At 38.4% G+C, this 15,474-nt stretch overlaps 2 protein-coding genes across 4 annotated transcripts; one reads left to right on the forward strand and one right to left on the reverse strand.

Moving 5' to 3' along the window:
• Nucleotides 1-644: 644 nt before the first annotated feature.
• clrn2 (clarin 2) lies at nt 645-5,192 on the reverse strand. Of its 3 annotated transcripts, none has more exons than XM_074690338.1 (5): nt 5,058-5,192; nt 3,175-3,231; nt 2,700-3,039; nt 1,414-1,593; nt 645-1,278 (listed from the first exon to the last, which is right to left on the reverse strand). In XM_074690338.1, the coding sequence occupies exons 3-5, from the start codon at nt 2,950-2,952 to the stop codon at nt 1,010-1,012; spliced, it is 702 nt and encodes a 233-aa protein (XP_074546439.1). In that variant the 5' UTR covers nt 2,953-3,039; nt 3,175-3,231; nt 5,058-5,192; the 3' UTR covers nt 645-1,009. The 3 variants fall into 3 exon arrangements, with proteins under 3 accessions (XP_074546439.1, XP_074546421.1, XP_074546431.1); XM_074690320.1 differs by having other exon boundaries at nt 2,700-3,046; XM_074690330.1 differs by lacking the exon at nt 3,175-3,231 and having other exon boundaries at nt 2,700-3,046; nt 5,058-5,122.
• Nucleotides 5,177-14,754, forward strand: tapt1b (transmembrane anterior posterior transformation 1b). The gene is made up of 14 exons (XM_074690309.1): nt 5,177-5,354; nt 7,712-7,842; nt 7,941-8,059; nt 8,925-9,087; nt 9,184-9,319; nt 9,829-9,926; nt 10,011-10,080; nt 10,243-10,323; nt 10,530-10,639; nt 12,640-12,699; nt 13,030-13,098; nt 13,210-13,286; nt 13,398-13,570; nt 13,876-14,754. Exons 1-14 carry the CDS (start codon nt 5,177-5,179, stop codon nt 14,124-14,126), a joined length of 1,716 nt encoding a protein of 571 aa, XP_074546410.1. The 3' UTR covers nt 14,127-14,754.
• The last annotated feature ends 720 nt before the right edge of the window (nt 14,755-15,474 follow it).

A 15,474-nucleotide genomic window follows, 5' to 3' on the forward strand; every position in this document is an offset into this window, starting at 1 on the left:
GCTAGTATGTAATAAAGAACTGTTTTCTTTTACCATTGTGTAGCCCTTGACGTATCTAACAAGATTACAAAACAGTGTCACAGTGATGTTATAAAACTGAATTACAGCTGATAAATTCAGTCTTTTAAAGGCAAAAGGACAAAAATTATGTATATTGTGAAAAAAAAAGTTTTACTGGATGCTGTTCAAAAGGTTGTGTTGTACAGCTGTTTGCCCTGAGCTATAGTGTCTGAATAGATTTGATCTAATCACATCCACACAGAAGGCAAAACAATTTAAGTGAAATATTTATTTGATCTATATTAGAATTTTCACAAAATTATGCTAGTAATCAGTCTGTTCTTTTAGTTTCTGACATGTAATGGATACGCTTTAACAAAACTTATGCATTCCTCTAAAGTCATGTAGCCAATGAAAGGACATCAACATTGCAGAAATACTGCAGATACTGCAGACAAACAGGACTAACTTAAGTCTTTTAATGATGAACAGTGCTGCTTTTTGCTATGTATGGAAAAGCTACATGTAAGGGATAATTCTGGTAAAAGTTGTTATCCTTCATGAAGATATATGATCTGTCTTCTACCCTGGACAAAGCTCAAAGACCTGATCCTTATGTCACTTAGTCATTAAAAACAGGCCTGTTGATAATGTACTTTAATATTATGAAAAACAAATAAACATGCTCACATTTTGCAGCCATGATAAGAATATACACATGATACACAATGTATTGCATTCAACTGTTAATTTTTAGATGCATCTTTTATAACATGCTTGTTATCAAACATCTTCTTTACTTTTGAATATTGGAGCTAATGAACTCAACTGCAAAAGGGAGAAGTGAGTAATGAGGCTACATTCAGGTTATGTTGAGTTCAGCCTAAAAGTTGCTCAAGTGAGGGAGTGCTGGCACAGTGCTGATTTTCTCTGCAGCAAGTCTTTGTGATTTGATTCAGTCAACATTTGGTGGTTCAAAAATGAGCTGCAAAGCTCATCTGTACGTCAGTCAGTAGAGCAGGTCCAGGGAGGAGATGGTTGGCTCCTCAGGCTTCTTGATCTCTGGTTTGGGCAGTTTGATTCGGCTCATGGCAACAACTCCACAGATGGCAAAGTGAGTTGCAATGCTGCCTACGCCAAGCCAGAAGGACAAGTCCAGGCTGTCCTCCAGGACCACCAGCACAAAAAGGTTCTCACGGTAATTAGCCACCCGCTCGGTCAGACTGTGGTGCCTCAAGGCTGCCAGGAAACACAGCAGGGCCAGGGCGCCGAAAAGAGCTGAAAACAGAGACAGTGGAAAGTTATGGGAGGAAATTAATGAGGTAAAGTTAGTAGGAGAAAAAAGAGTGAGAGAAAATACAAACAAAGATGGAAGAGTGAAACATCAGGATTTCAAGTTGACCTTGACATTACCAGCAATGAAGTTCCACAGGTAGAGTCCTTTGTGGCCTTTAATGCTCTGGTAGGGGACTTTGCGTGCATTGTAGATGCAGAATGACAAACTTACAATGGCAAAGCCCACGGCCACCAGCAAGAAGAGGATCACCATCATGTGAAGTCCTCCATTCAATGTTCGCACCAACTTTGGAAAAACTGAACACACAGATATAAGTTAACACAGACAAAACTACAAGCTGTCAGCCTTTCACATACTAGACTTCATGCATCAAGATAAAGAGTGACTTGAAAATTGGTCCTTTTTTTTGTAGCTCTGCTATCTAATTTAAAGATCAACTATGAACTACAACGGTGACTGTGTTGGAGCTAAACATAAATATCAGTGCCTGGTTAATCTCAAAACACAATAGAGTGAACAATCATTGCAAGAACAGGTTGTAAGATTGCATATCCTGTTGCTTAGGATGAGAACTTGTCATTACAGCATTATTATCTTGACTTTATTAGACAACATTTTTTCCCAAGAGGACCCTGTCTTATGTGCTCAAAATTAAGTTAGATCTGTGTCTTGTGTCCGCAGACTTGTTACCACAACACACATCTTGTTTCACCAGATACTCATTCTATTCCCCTAATTAACATATCTTGTTTTCACATATTCAACTTGTTCCCAAAAATTAATGATTTCTTATAATAATGCTTTGATCAAGATATTGATCATATGCATACAAGACACTTATCTTGTTTTTGTAAGATGAAGACTTGCTAGGTTTCAACCTATGTTTCTTTTTTTTCTTTTATTTTAAAACAAGATATTCATCTTGTTCCAACAGAATGAAGACTTGTTTGGATAAGAGAATGATCTTTTTCCCATATGACAACAACTTTAGAGCTCCATTATCATTTAACATTGTTGGATGATTTACATTAACTATATTTATTTAATATTATCATTTCTATTATAACCACTCATACTTTGAATAATCTTAAGCAAATTCATTTCTTTGTTGATGTTATACCATACAATAATTTATAAACAGATGTTGCACATCGGGAAGACTTTATGTTGCTTTTGGTGCAACAGGAAGCACCTTCACAGAAGACCTGAAATGATCTTTTTATCCTCTTTATGAAAGACAAAAAATCATTAAATATTTGAAGTGTACTTTTCTGTGCCACATAAAGTAAAAGTGTTTATTTCATCAAGCTTATTGGAGATTTCTATATTAATTTTTAGCCTGACTGACTCAAAAGTATCAGAAGAACAGACTCGGGACTCAGAGATCTGGTTCATAGCTTACTGTATATTTTGGATCTCCTCCTGCCAAGCCCACACCTCTTGCTCTTTCCTCCCTGGAACAGACCGTAGTAAATATCCCCGATGAACTGCTCCAGCTCTGGGTGTGATGCATTCACGATCTCCGCTCCGGTCTTACACAGGATCCGTCCCGTCACCCACCGCTCAGTGGACAGGGCCACGACCAGCAGGACCACGGAGCCGACACAAAGCACCGAGGCCAAGGAGAAGGTTATCCGTTTCAACAGAGTAGGCATCTTACGAGCCCATGCTGCCCCGAGGAAGGTAACACGACGCCGGGCAGCGAGCGCGACGCACAGCCGGGGATCACCATCAGTTTATCTCTGTTTTCTCAAAGAAAAAAATAAACATAGTTGTTTTAGGAAAGTCTGTCCTTTGATTAAAAACATACTGCTTAATTGGATGCGTGAGTCACAGGAAGAGAAACCGAATCTACAGTGGTCAAAGAGATCTCTTACCACCGGGAGAAACTCTATCCCTGCCCTGTGCGCCTGGATCCTGCTCTTTCTCTCTCTCTCTCTCTTTCTTACACGCACGCACACGCACACGCACACGCACACACACACACACACACACACACACACACACACACACACACACACACACACACACACACACACACACACACACATAAACAGAGAGAGAGAGAGAGAGAGAGAGAGAGAGAGAGAGAGATGGAGGGTGTCAGAGTGTAAATTAACCTATGTGACTTGACCTTTTGAGCAGTAAATGTATCATGGTTGATGCCCCTAAAGAAATCACAAAGTCATACAGGCAGAATTAATGGTCTCAAAATAAAAGATGTGCTTCATTAAAAATCTTTTTAAAGGTCAAGTAAGGATTAAACAGGCGGATGATTTTAAGGAGTTAAAGTCTGGCATCTCATCTTATCTTTCACAAGCTCTGACAAAATGTTGGTCTATGCTGTTCAAGCAAATTTTGGGGGCCCTCAGAGCTGCCAAAATGCTCTTTGTACAAAAACGCATCCCCAGAAATATGTTTTCTGTACTTTTGCACATCACATAGTTGATATGTGATATACTTTTGCACAAGATTTGTCACTTGTACTCTGTATTCTATGCATCAGAACCCTTTGAGATATCTCATTTCTTGTATAAACATACTTGACAACAAACCACATTTTGATTCAGGCTTTGATTCCAGTTTTTAATGTAGCTTTAAATCTTAAATCTTGATTACACCCAAATAAAGGATCAAAAAAGTTAATCCAAGCACAGTGTCTGACATCGGATTTGCTGTCATTTGCTTCACTGAGTTGTGATTACATGCATGGCTTAAGCAGAGTATCCACTAGCACTGAACCCCTGTGCCAAATCAGTTTTAAGGTGCTTTGTACACTTTCACCATGGCATTGACTTTTTCGATAAAACCATGACTTTTCATTACCACTAAATAAAAACAAAATGAAAAGAGCGGGTTGTTTAAGGGTTGAAACTGCAGACCCAGCTGCACATTTTTACAACGGCTCCTTCAAGCAGGAAAAGCAGTTGAGCACCAGAGCGCCTCAAGGAGAAAATGAGCTTGGGGCCACTGTTGAAACCCATCCCTCCCCCTGCCTGCACACTGTGTACAGCATGTACTGTACCTTGGTGCATGTATAGTCCCATAAAATTTTGTAAGCATGGCAGACTAAATGGCTTTTAAAATATTCTCTTTAAAACCTAAGTGATGACAAATAAATCCCTAACTTAATATCTGTTTAGAAAAAATCACATTGACTTAAATTTACATAAATTCCTACTGCTTTTATTTACATTCTCTGTTAAACACAGACTTGAGTGAGGGTTTTGGAAACACGTTTTAATGGATTTAATTAAAGATATAGGTGAAGTTTTAAAAGGATAAAGAAAAAATATATAGCTACAAGATAAAAGATTGCATAATTTTTTTAATCTCCACACCAAAAGTAACTCATGGTACATACTATGTTCAACTACAAGAAAATATAACAATTTCTATGAGAAGTCTGATTATGAGAAGTTATCAGTTTTAAGATAAGATTATGTTTGAAACTGAATATAAGAGTGACTTCTCCTTATTTTAAGTACTTATATAAAGAATGTACTGATTGAGATTTTTAATGTATTAATTATTATTGTTATACCTTATTTTATAATTATTTCACTTTTTATGTCCAATTTGATATCAATTGATTATTATTGTTTGTAATTTTGTACTGCATATTGTAATCCTCTGATACTATATCCTTTAGCAATTGGTTATTTTTCATTGTCTTTGAAGAAGAAAAAATCTGCCAATTAGTCTTTCATAATTTATTAAATCAATCAAATTAATCAAATGAGGCGGGAAATATACTAACTGGGTTATTTGGCGACCTCTGCTGGTTATCCAGTAATACTATGGGGCGTGCGTAATGACGTCAGAGTATATTACGCAGTTGTCAGTCTCCCAGGCAGCGGATAAGACCATTTGGCGAAGATGGCGGACTCGCTGTCGTCAGGTCTGGGAGAGGAGAAGGAGAAGGAGAAGGAGGACAGGGAGATGAACAGAAAGACTGCCAAAACAGAGAGGAACAAGGAGAAAGACGGACTTACGGAGACGCTTAGCGCCAACGATAAAAATGGCGGCAGTATGGGCAAGAAACGTAACCTGTCAGGTGAGAGCTAGCAGCAGCAGCAGCAGCAGCAGCAGACTCCAGTTTGACAGCGTTAGCTAGCTTGTCGGATGATTATTTTTGGTTTACGCGTCAGGAAAACGTATTATGTTAACTACTGTGGCGCTGCAATGTAAGTCTGATCATGTGGAGTAGCAGTGTTGCCTGAGCTCGCAGTTTTAGTGAAGAATTTGCAGCTTTAGTCGCTGCTTCGAGTTCCCACTATGTTACCCCAGCTACTGTTTTTTTAAAGACTGGGCTAAATTTGGCTCCTTTAGGCTTATAATTGTGAAACATCTAACAAAATTATAACTGGTACTGGAAATCACGACTGTCAGTCAAACAACACTGCCGCTTGTAATCATACCGGAGTGTAAATAGGCCACCTCTCTGTCAGGAGTAAGACGTGCTGCTTTTCTGCGCAGGCGCACTAGTCTCGCTTGGGAGTGGGTACATACTGTTTTTGGTCTGAACTATACAGACACCTGTGTGCAATTACCTTTATGAACTCTTCGTCCGGGCATGTATATGTTCAGGGGAGGGTCGAGATTAGGGCTCAGGGGTGGCACTGCCCCCCTACGAAGTGAGCCACCCTGAGCACCACCCAAAACGTCTAAACTTCAGGCTATTTCGACTGCGCTGACACAGGCGAGTCGTTTTCCTTTCAATTTAAAGTGGCGTTATTCCTTTTTTGAAACTGTAAAATTGTACTAGTCCTGAAAGAGTTAGTAAAAGACAGTATAAATTTGCAGCCATGTTTTTTAGAGTCAATATATTAATATAGGTGTGGACTTAGATAGTTGTGTTATAGTTGGCAAAGTAGAGAAAACTTTTGCACACTTACTTTTTGCCACCCCTGCGTAAGTCAGTGCCTGACATGTAGTCCACGTTAGTCAAAATAAACATTTGTATCTGCGCCTGTAATAAATCTAAGCATTTTACAGTTTTTTGTTTTAAAATCAAATTAAAATGTATTGATGAACAAAGGCTGTTTTGTAACAGACGTTTTTTTTTTCAGCAGGAAGTTTAGTAAGATTTTAAGATTTTCTTCTCTGGTAATGCAGTAGAGGCAGATATTTGACAATTTTTACTGCATTATGAGTTCGACCTGTCCTTTTGAACCTCAGTGTCCCATTTTATAAGGCTTGCAGACAAATACATTTAAACCAATCCTAGTCAGATATCTACCAGAGAGAAGAAAACCTCACAACTCAATGCAATGTTTTGCACACCCCAGTACGATGTACTACACCATCTACAAAACAAAGTATAAAGATTTTCCTTCCTATGGAACCTTAATGCTACAAGGACGATAGAATGATATTTTCTACAGCAGTGTTTCTCAAGCTTTTTGGGAACATTTCAAAGAAGATCCTTTCACGCTTTAACCTTTATTTTACCCTCTGCATGAAGTTAAGTCTATAAAGTTGTACATTTCCCACATAAGCCTGGAAGAACTGCAGTGACCTGCACAAAGCCATGACCTTAACGCATTCCACCACCTTTGGGATTTCAGCTCCTCCTGTAAGCCAGGCTATATCAGCCATCGCCAGTGACTGATCACACTAATGTTCTTTTCACTGAACAGGAGCAGATTCAGTCAGTCTCTAAAATTCCTCCTGCAACTCTCCCAGAGGTGTGACGGCTGTTGCCGTGTAGTAGCTGATTGAAATTCTTGAAATGAGATGCTCTGTAACAACATGCAGATGGATGACAAATTTTATGTTGCTAGGCTGTCACATGCTGCAGCTTCAGAATACCTTGGCAGAGATTCAGTGGAATCTTTTTTATGCAGATATCTTGCAATGCATCATAAAGAAGGTCTGTCAATATGAATTTATTTTTACATTTATATGGTGTGTTGCTCTCACAAAACAACCTCCAAACATCACACCCTTGATCCATCGTTCGGTCTCCCTCTTTACTCAGATTTCTCCTAGGCTACTTTCGCTGCAAGTGACCAATGGTGAAAGAATCTGTCCATTCTCAGTTGTTGGTGTGGCAGTATAACTCAGGCTGCATGTCTATAAGTGTGTTTCATCTGTGCTTAGGCGTTAGGTCCGACGGTAAAGGTATTATCTTAATGCATATGGTGAATGAATGCTTCATTTCCAACCTCCGGTGAGATCAAGATGAAGGAAGCCTTGAAATGTCCAGGCTGAAGATATTTTTGTCACTGAGGTGTGTGTTTGTCAGAGACAGGAGCAATGAAATTTTGTGAATTCTTTGTAGATTAATCAGATTGTTACAAGCTTAAAAGACAATCTATGGATCTTGTCAATGAGAAATGAGGGCACACTGTAAACTTCCACGAAAAGTCCTCTTTTGGTGTCCTTATCTCCATCCTTCTCTGGCTCTAGACCTGTCCCTGGTCCGTTTTATTACCACCGAGCTCACCAGAGGCTATTTCCTGGAACACAACGAGGCCAAATACACGGAGCGCAGAGAGAGGGTCTACACCTGCCTACGCATCCCAAAGGAGCTTGAGAAGGTAAAATACACAAAGTGAACAATTTGGTGAATTTTTGTTGTAAGTCATAAATAGATTTACATCTCTCTGTTGATGTCGTTCTTTCATTCCCTCTTTAGTTAATGACATTCGGCTTCTTCCTCTGCCTGGATGCTTTTCTCTATGTGTTCACCCTACTGCCCCTCAGGGTGATTCTGGCTCTTTTACGTCTCATCACGTTGCCTTGCTGTGGTCTCGGGTAAAGTATTGTACACACGTATTATTGTTATTTATTATTTGAAATGAAAACTACATGAATCCCCCTAATTCATCAGTTTATCTAATTCCTGATCAATAGTGAATGGAACAAAGAAAAGTTATTGCAAAGAAACTGCTAATACATTACACAAAGCGTTAGTTGTTACATTGTTTTAATTTAAGGTTGCATTCTTGTATGACATAGGGATGCTGCTTTCAAGTGTTTATGTCCTGTACAGTAATTTAAATTTCTAAATGTTGTTCTTTCCACCACTTTGAAGTTTTCCTTTACAATGTGAGAGATTTCTCAAAAGTCACAGTTGTATTATTTGAATATTTTTACTTTACAGGAGAATGTTTCTTTTTTTCTGAAATTGTTTTTACATACAGTAAATAGATTAAAAAACCTATAAGTTAATGCATAAAAGAAAGCAATCTTTATTTGAGATATTTTATTATAGTTGGGTCATTTATCAAGCAGAGGTTTGCTCTCTCTCATAGTGCTAAAAGTAAATTTATTTTTGAATGGCAATTGGAAGATACAGTATAGAGTTATAAAAAACAGAGACATTTCCACTTTTACTTTTAAGTCCAACATTTAATATACATACGTATGAAAATATAACAGACAGAATACTTTTCATGAACTTTCTGATCCATAACAGTTTGGGCATCTCACGGTCATATCCACATATGTTTAGGTTTGTAATCAGTGTGGTATTGTTCTTAACCTGTAGAGGGCAGCACAGCTCTCTTTAACTTTAAGGCTTATCACTGTACTGCTGCCTGCTTTCTGTTCTTGTGTTTTTCTTTTTCTTTTCTTCTAGTTTTACATCTTAAGTAATAAGTGTGTTTGTGTGTTTCAGTGGCTCCCGCCTGCTCCAGCCTGCCCAGGTGTGTGATGTGCTGAAAGGTTTCATTATGGTGCTGTGTTACTCCATGATGAGCTATGTGGATTACTCCATGATGTACCATCTGATACGGGGACAGTCTGTCATCAAACTGTACATCATATACAACATGTTAGAGGTACACTAAGAAATATTTTACTCGTGCTGATAACTGGTTGATCTGTGCATTTTGCCAACCACTCACTGGCTCTCTCGTCCCCGGCCTGGGTGTCAGGTGGCGGACCGCCTGTTCTCATCATTTGGCCAGGACATCCTGGACGCTCTGTACTGGACAGCCACGGAACCAAAGGAGAAGAAAAGAGCACACATAGGAGTGATCCCACACTTCCTCATGGCTGTGCTTTATGTCTGTATCCTCTTTGAGAAGAACTTGATCTTATTGTTTAAGAGATAAGAGAAAACCAAGGACAGGGAATGGTGGAACAGGACTGAAAATATAGATTAGTTGATGTGCAGAAAGTTTATAGGCAATATCTCTGATTATATTTAGGAGGTTTGGGTATTTTCAGGTGTCATTTTGAGCTATACTGTAGGCTTTGAAAAGTCATAAGCCAGATCAGGCAATGGGTTGTCATTTCAGTGTTGCTAAATAAGTTGACCATGGTGAATAGGTATATTTTTAAGCAGAATACCAAGTGATTGGGCTTTTTGATTGTGAGATTTTAGAGGTCTTACTGATAAGAGTTGTGGCATTATCCATGATATTTGAAAGTTTTAGACACTAGGTCAGTAATTTGGAGAAAGTCCTCAGATAAACCTTTCGATTTTATTTGAGATCAGCAGGGCTAAGTTGGACACACAGCATAACTGTATTATTCAATGTCTAGTGGCTTTGATTTTTCCTCAGCACACGTTTCAGTTCTCCATGCCATCCTCATCATGGTTCAAGCTACTACTCTCAACGTAGCTTTCAACTCCCATAACAAGTCACTCCTTACAATCATGATGTCCAACAACGTGAGTTTAGTGCACACAGACACTGCTTTTAAACAGCATGCAGCCCCATTTCAGACATCATATTCAGATGTAATTCTTTTGCAGTTTGTGGAAATCAAAGGCAGCGTGTTCAAGAAGTTTGAAAAGAACAATCTCTTCCAGATGTCAAACAGTGGTAAGTTTAGATCAGACAACAAAATCAGCTGTGTGTGTTAACATTTTGTAACTCAGCATTTGAACTTAGTGATTTCGTGGAAGGTAAAAATTATGGAAATGAGCTCAGCTGCAGTGAGTACAAAGTAGGTTAATCCAGGATTGATTTGTTTGTTTCCCACAGACATTAAAGAGAGGTTCACCAACTACATCCTCCTGCTCATCGTCTGCCTGAGAAACATGGAGCAGTTCTCCTGGAACCCTGGTAATTCATACACTGCTGTACAGACAACATAAACTGAGATTTACACAGCTGCTTTATCTACATCACAGTATAAGTTCTTTCACTCTGCTGTTAACTGGAACATCCTCTGATATCACAGTGTAGGCACCCACTAAGCTGATACAGACATTTACAGCTACTGTACAGGGTTTTAACACTGATACATTTTTGGATGTGCTTGTTTGTAGACCACTTGTGGGTGCTGTTTCCTGATGTACTCATGGTGATAGCATCAGAGGTTGCCGTGGACGTTGTCAAGCACGCCTTCATCACAAAGTTCAATGACATCAGCGCTGATGTGAGTCCTTCCCTCATACTCTGTACAGTTTATCCTTTGAGTGATGATGCTGTGTCCACAGCACTTTGTTTCAAGGACAGAACACCATGAAGAACGTAACGAAAGGTTTAAAGTATGATCTGATCAACTTCACGAGTATGACTGCAGTGCTCTAAACAACATTGTTCATTAGATGGATTTGTTTAATCCCTTGATCCAATATTACTTTATTTCTATTACATGCCCCAGGAAGCTATCATTACCTCCACAATTTTTCAAAGGAATTTAGTTCAAATAGATTTAACTTTACATGTTTAAAGGTAAAAAAGTGAATTTTCAGAAAGTTGTTGTTAAAAATGAAACAAATGTACCTCAAGTGAACTGCAGTTCACATCGAAGTTTCTCTAGCATCAGGAAAACATGATTTTTTGTATGAAGTTAAATAGAATCCTTTGCTTTCTACTCATTGCTTTACTTTTTTCTGGCTGCAAAAAAACTTAATCACAAGTCGGTATTACTGATGGTTTTGTCTCATGATGTTATTATCAAGAGAGCCAACTCTGATTTGACAAATGATGTTATCCACTTACGTCAGCTTTGGTAGCATTTTTTTAAGCAAACTGAAGTGAGTTGACAAATTAATGAAGAGTATTTTGTTTTGTTGTTTTAAAATAAGAAATAAAAGAAGGCTTAAATCTTTTGACAAAAATGAATTTGTTTGTGAATAGATGACGGGGAGTATTTGTGCTCAAATATAAGAGCTTTTATAGAAAAATATGATTAAGACAAAGTGAGTAGTGGTACTGGCTGTGATGAAAAGGACAAAATATATACTGTTGCACAGCCTCAAAAGAAAGAGCTTTCCACTTTAGATAGTTATGACTGTTTTACTTCTCCCAGGAACCATGCCTGTTGTGTTTTTTTTCTAGTTTTAATTCTAACAATGCTTCCAGAGATGTAAAAAGGAGATACAGTGTCAATATTGAACCAGTTAATTGCTTTAGGTCTCTTTGAGCACTTGATTTATCGCCTGTATTTACACTTGCACATGGACACCATTAAAAATGTCCATAAAGTGATGGAGAAGTTGTCCAAAGCCTGAGTAAATTGAAAGGGTGAAGATGTACTTGTTTATCTTTTATTTTGAAGGCAAATTAATAATTAAACTCATGGTACTTTTTGAGTTACTTTGATTTTTTTTGCCTTCACTCCAGGCTTAAACTGTTTACAAATCCACCAACAAAATTTCATCCTTTTAATAAGGTTAAGCTTAAATTTTAAAAGGGTTTTAATTTATTGCACTGACACACCTTCAAATCACTTCACAGATCTCAAACAATAATTCAGGTGTGCTTGAGTTGTCACCACAAACAAAATCTTAAAAATGTTACTATTTCAATAACCAGGAGGTAAACTGAAATTTTTTTGCACTGATATTATGAAAATTGTTGTTGTTTTAAATTATTGAAATAGAATTGCTCCTTATGTGATGTTATCTATAAACGGCATTATGTTAATTATGTTTCCTGCCCTGTAAATGTAAATGTCCTGTAGCTTTTTCCAACTGTCAAAGCAGTTAAAACATTTTCTCTCATTTCAGCATGACTTTGACTTCTGTCCACTTCATATTCTTTAGTCCTCACTTTGATTTCCTCCAACACGCTGCAGTTGTAGTTGAAGTTGTAGTTATGTAACAACACACATTAGCCTCCATACAGGAAGGGATTAACCCCTTTATCTCCAAACTGTCACACCTAATCACACAAACCTCATTAACAGGCAGCAATGGTTAGAGCACTTTTACAGGTACGTTTTTGTACATTTAATCCATGAGTTTTTTTGCCTTTTAAAACACAAACCTCATCAGTAAATTCTTAAAACTCCCTGCAGCTACCAGTTCGTATTTTACTCAAACACATCGCATTAAATAAAAAAACAATGACTTGCATAGTTATATTTTCATTTTGTAATTCAGATACCCTTTGCTTAACATTTTTGTGTTACTCTGTGTCATTTTATAGGTCTATGGGGAATACAGAGCCAGCCTTGCATTCGACCTTGTCAGCAGTCGTCAGAAAAATGTGAGTGAAATATGTTAAAATGTCTTTCATGAAAACCTTAGTTCGAGCATCTCAAACTACAGATCAAAGTTATTTGTGGGATTGATGGGTATACACCCCAGGAATTACTGTAGATAAGTGACACATTCAGTTCAAAGTTTGGATGTTTTTTATTGAATTGAGGTTTTGAGCAAAGGGAAAAGCACAGCCAACAGGGAGCAATTATTTAAAATGTGTTTTTGTAGTTATTGATAATCATCTTAACATATTTTCCGCCCTTGTTTTGGGATAGATGGATTAAATACTGTTCTAAACTACCATGCATTGAATATGTCTCTCATGTGTCTTTAGGCTTACACAGACTACAGTGACTCCGTATCAAGAAGAATGGGCTTCATACCACTTCCTCTAGCCCTGTTGGTCTGTAATTTTTCATGAAGCAGTCTGCTGCTGTTTTTTGTAAATAACTAAGTGCAGATTGTATAGAAATAATATTTAAACGTGTTTATGTTCCTCTATTTATTTTTCTAGTTAATCAGAGTAGTAACCAGCTCAGTGAAGATTCAGGGATCTCTCTCCTTTATGTGTGTGCTGCTGTTTTATCTGGGGTAAGCGTCAAGTTTTGTTTCTTAATTTTATAACATTCCATTCAAAAGGTAATTGTTCTATACTTTTTAAAAATTGTTTGTCTATGTTTTTGTGCATGTTTTTGCGAGCAGGATGATCACTCTGAAGGTGCTCAACAGTATTGTTCTGCTTGGGAGGTCATGTGTTTTTGTCAAAGAAGCTGACATGGAAGAAAAACTCTTTGACCCCCCACCTTCAGCTGTTTCCAGTCGTGTCAACTCCAGAGCTCACCGCACCAAACATGTTCACATTGTACCACCACAAGGTAGTAGTCAGTATACATTTATCTATTTCCCTTAAGTACCTAAGAAAGAGTTCGGTTTGCTGCCCCTGTAAGCTAGTGCTGGGAGAAGCTCTCTGCCAAGGCAAACAGACCTGTTATGTGCTGTTTGCTAAAAATGCAGCAAAAACATGTAGATCTTGAGGCTTTTAAAAAAAGTACAAAGTCAGTTCAACCACAACCAGGTGAAAGCATGTTCTCATTACTGTGTTCCCAGTTTCATGTGCCACATGTTGATGCTCTGTGTTCTTCTTTTACTTATTATAAACCCTTTCTCTCTTCCTAAATAGAACCTGCAGCCGATAAAGGAGGAATATCACTGGCGTCACACATTACTCAGACCGCCAACATGGCAGAGAGTGCCGCCCCCACACTCCCCAAAAGCGACTCTGACACATTCCTGACCACGCCGGATGAGGAGGATGATGACAAAATCATTAACGTAGACACTGGACTAGAAGGAGGACTTGAACACAGAACGCAAAAGAAAGATTTGCTGGAGATAGACCGCTTCACCATCTGTGGCAACCGGATAGACTGAAAGCCATACAAATAAACAGTCAGGGTCCTGGCTAAGCAGAGGTTCAGGGTTCAGACACGGGTCGTGGAGCATGCTCAGACCAAACAGATTTTGTGTGCCTGACTCCTGGAATATTTATTTATTTATTACTGACAGAACCAGCCAAGGCATCAAGCTGTTACGACAACCCTCAAAGGCCGCTGCAGATGTCTCCATTTGTTCCAGTCAGTGCCCGGGAGCCAGGTAGACCCTCCCAGGATGAGTTTTGGGTGTCATGGCCACCTGCAAAGCTTGCTGGTGGTAAGGATGGGGGAACACTGGTGTACACTGCCGAAGAAGAGCAAGAATGGGGACAGCGTTGAAAGTGTACATGTGGCTGTAGCAGGGTCGCTGTAGGATCAGAAAGAACGGGACAGCTGGACTGTGAAGAGTGTGTGTTTAAAGCACAATCATTTACAGTGTGGAGGAGTTTTTAGTGAGAACAAAACTTGTCAACTTTTGTACTTTTTTTATTTTGAAACCCTAAAAAATTCTTATATTTTAAATAGTGTTTTTATGAAAAAATTAGGGATCTTTTTCCAGACTGAGTTCAACTGCAGGTCTAAGACTTAAATCATGTCAAGACATAATTGAAATCTCATAATTTTTCTGCAGCATACACCCCAACACACTAGAAAGCTCTGTTTAGACTGAGTTAATATGAAGAGCCCAGGAGATCAAAGCTTTTGTATAGGGTAACAGCGACACTTTGAACAGTCCTGCATGAGTACAATGTCATCTGATGACGTGCTCATGGCATGGGCGCACAAATGATTAAATCTTTTAAGACAAAGGAAACAGGATGGAGGTTTTAATATCGTGCTATTTGTGTTGATGTTGTTACTTTAAAGCACTGAGATAAGATGGTGCTTCTTGTTACAAGGCACCTGTATTTATTTTGAGATAGAATTTAAGCCAGACAATTTTGGAGGATATATTTCATTCCTATTAATTCCTTCCTTTACTTTGAGATACTTCTTTCATACTGCCATTACACCAGCTTGTAGCCTGAAGGTTATCATGGTCACCGCAGTCATGCTCTTATTTTGAAATTAGTTTATTACACTTGCAGCTACATGGTATGATTACCATTATTTTTGAGTGAAATGAAATTGATCAAACTAACATGTGCTCAGCTGACTTTTCATAGCCTTTCGCGAGAACAAATTATTAATACTAAGTGACAAGACGAGGGATCATAACAGCACTGTGATCTCATTAAGCACTGAATACAGCTGTTTTCTGAAACGCTGGAAAAACTGCGATTGATCCTTTAAGATTCCAAGTGTGTAATTGATTGTAGGCTTTTATTGAAAGTACCCTTTAAATT

This window comes from Halichoeres trimaculatus, unplaced genomic scaffold (genome assembly GCF_033239565.1).
Source record: "Halichoeres trimaculatus isolate MK-OKI-2021-1 unplaced genomic scaffold, fHalTri1.1 fHalTri1_scaffold_2, whole genome shotgun sequence".
In the NCBI taxonomy this organism is placed as follows: Eukaryota; Metazoa; Chordata; class Actinopteri; order Labriformes; family Labridae; genus Halichoeres; species Halichoeres trimaculatus.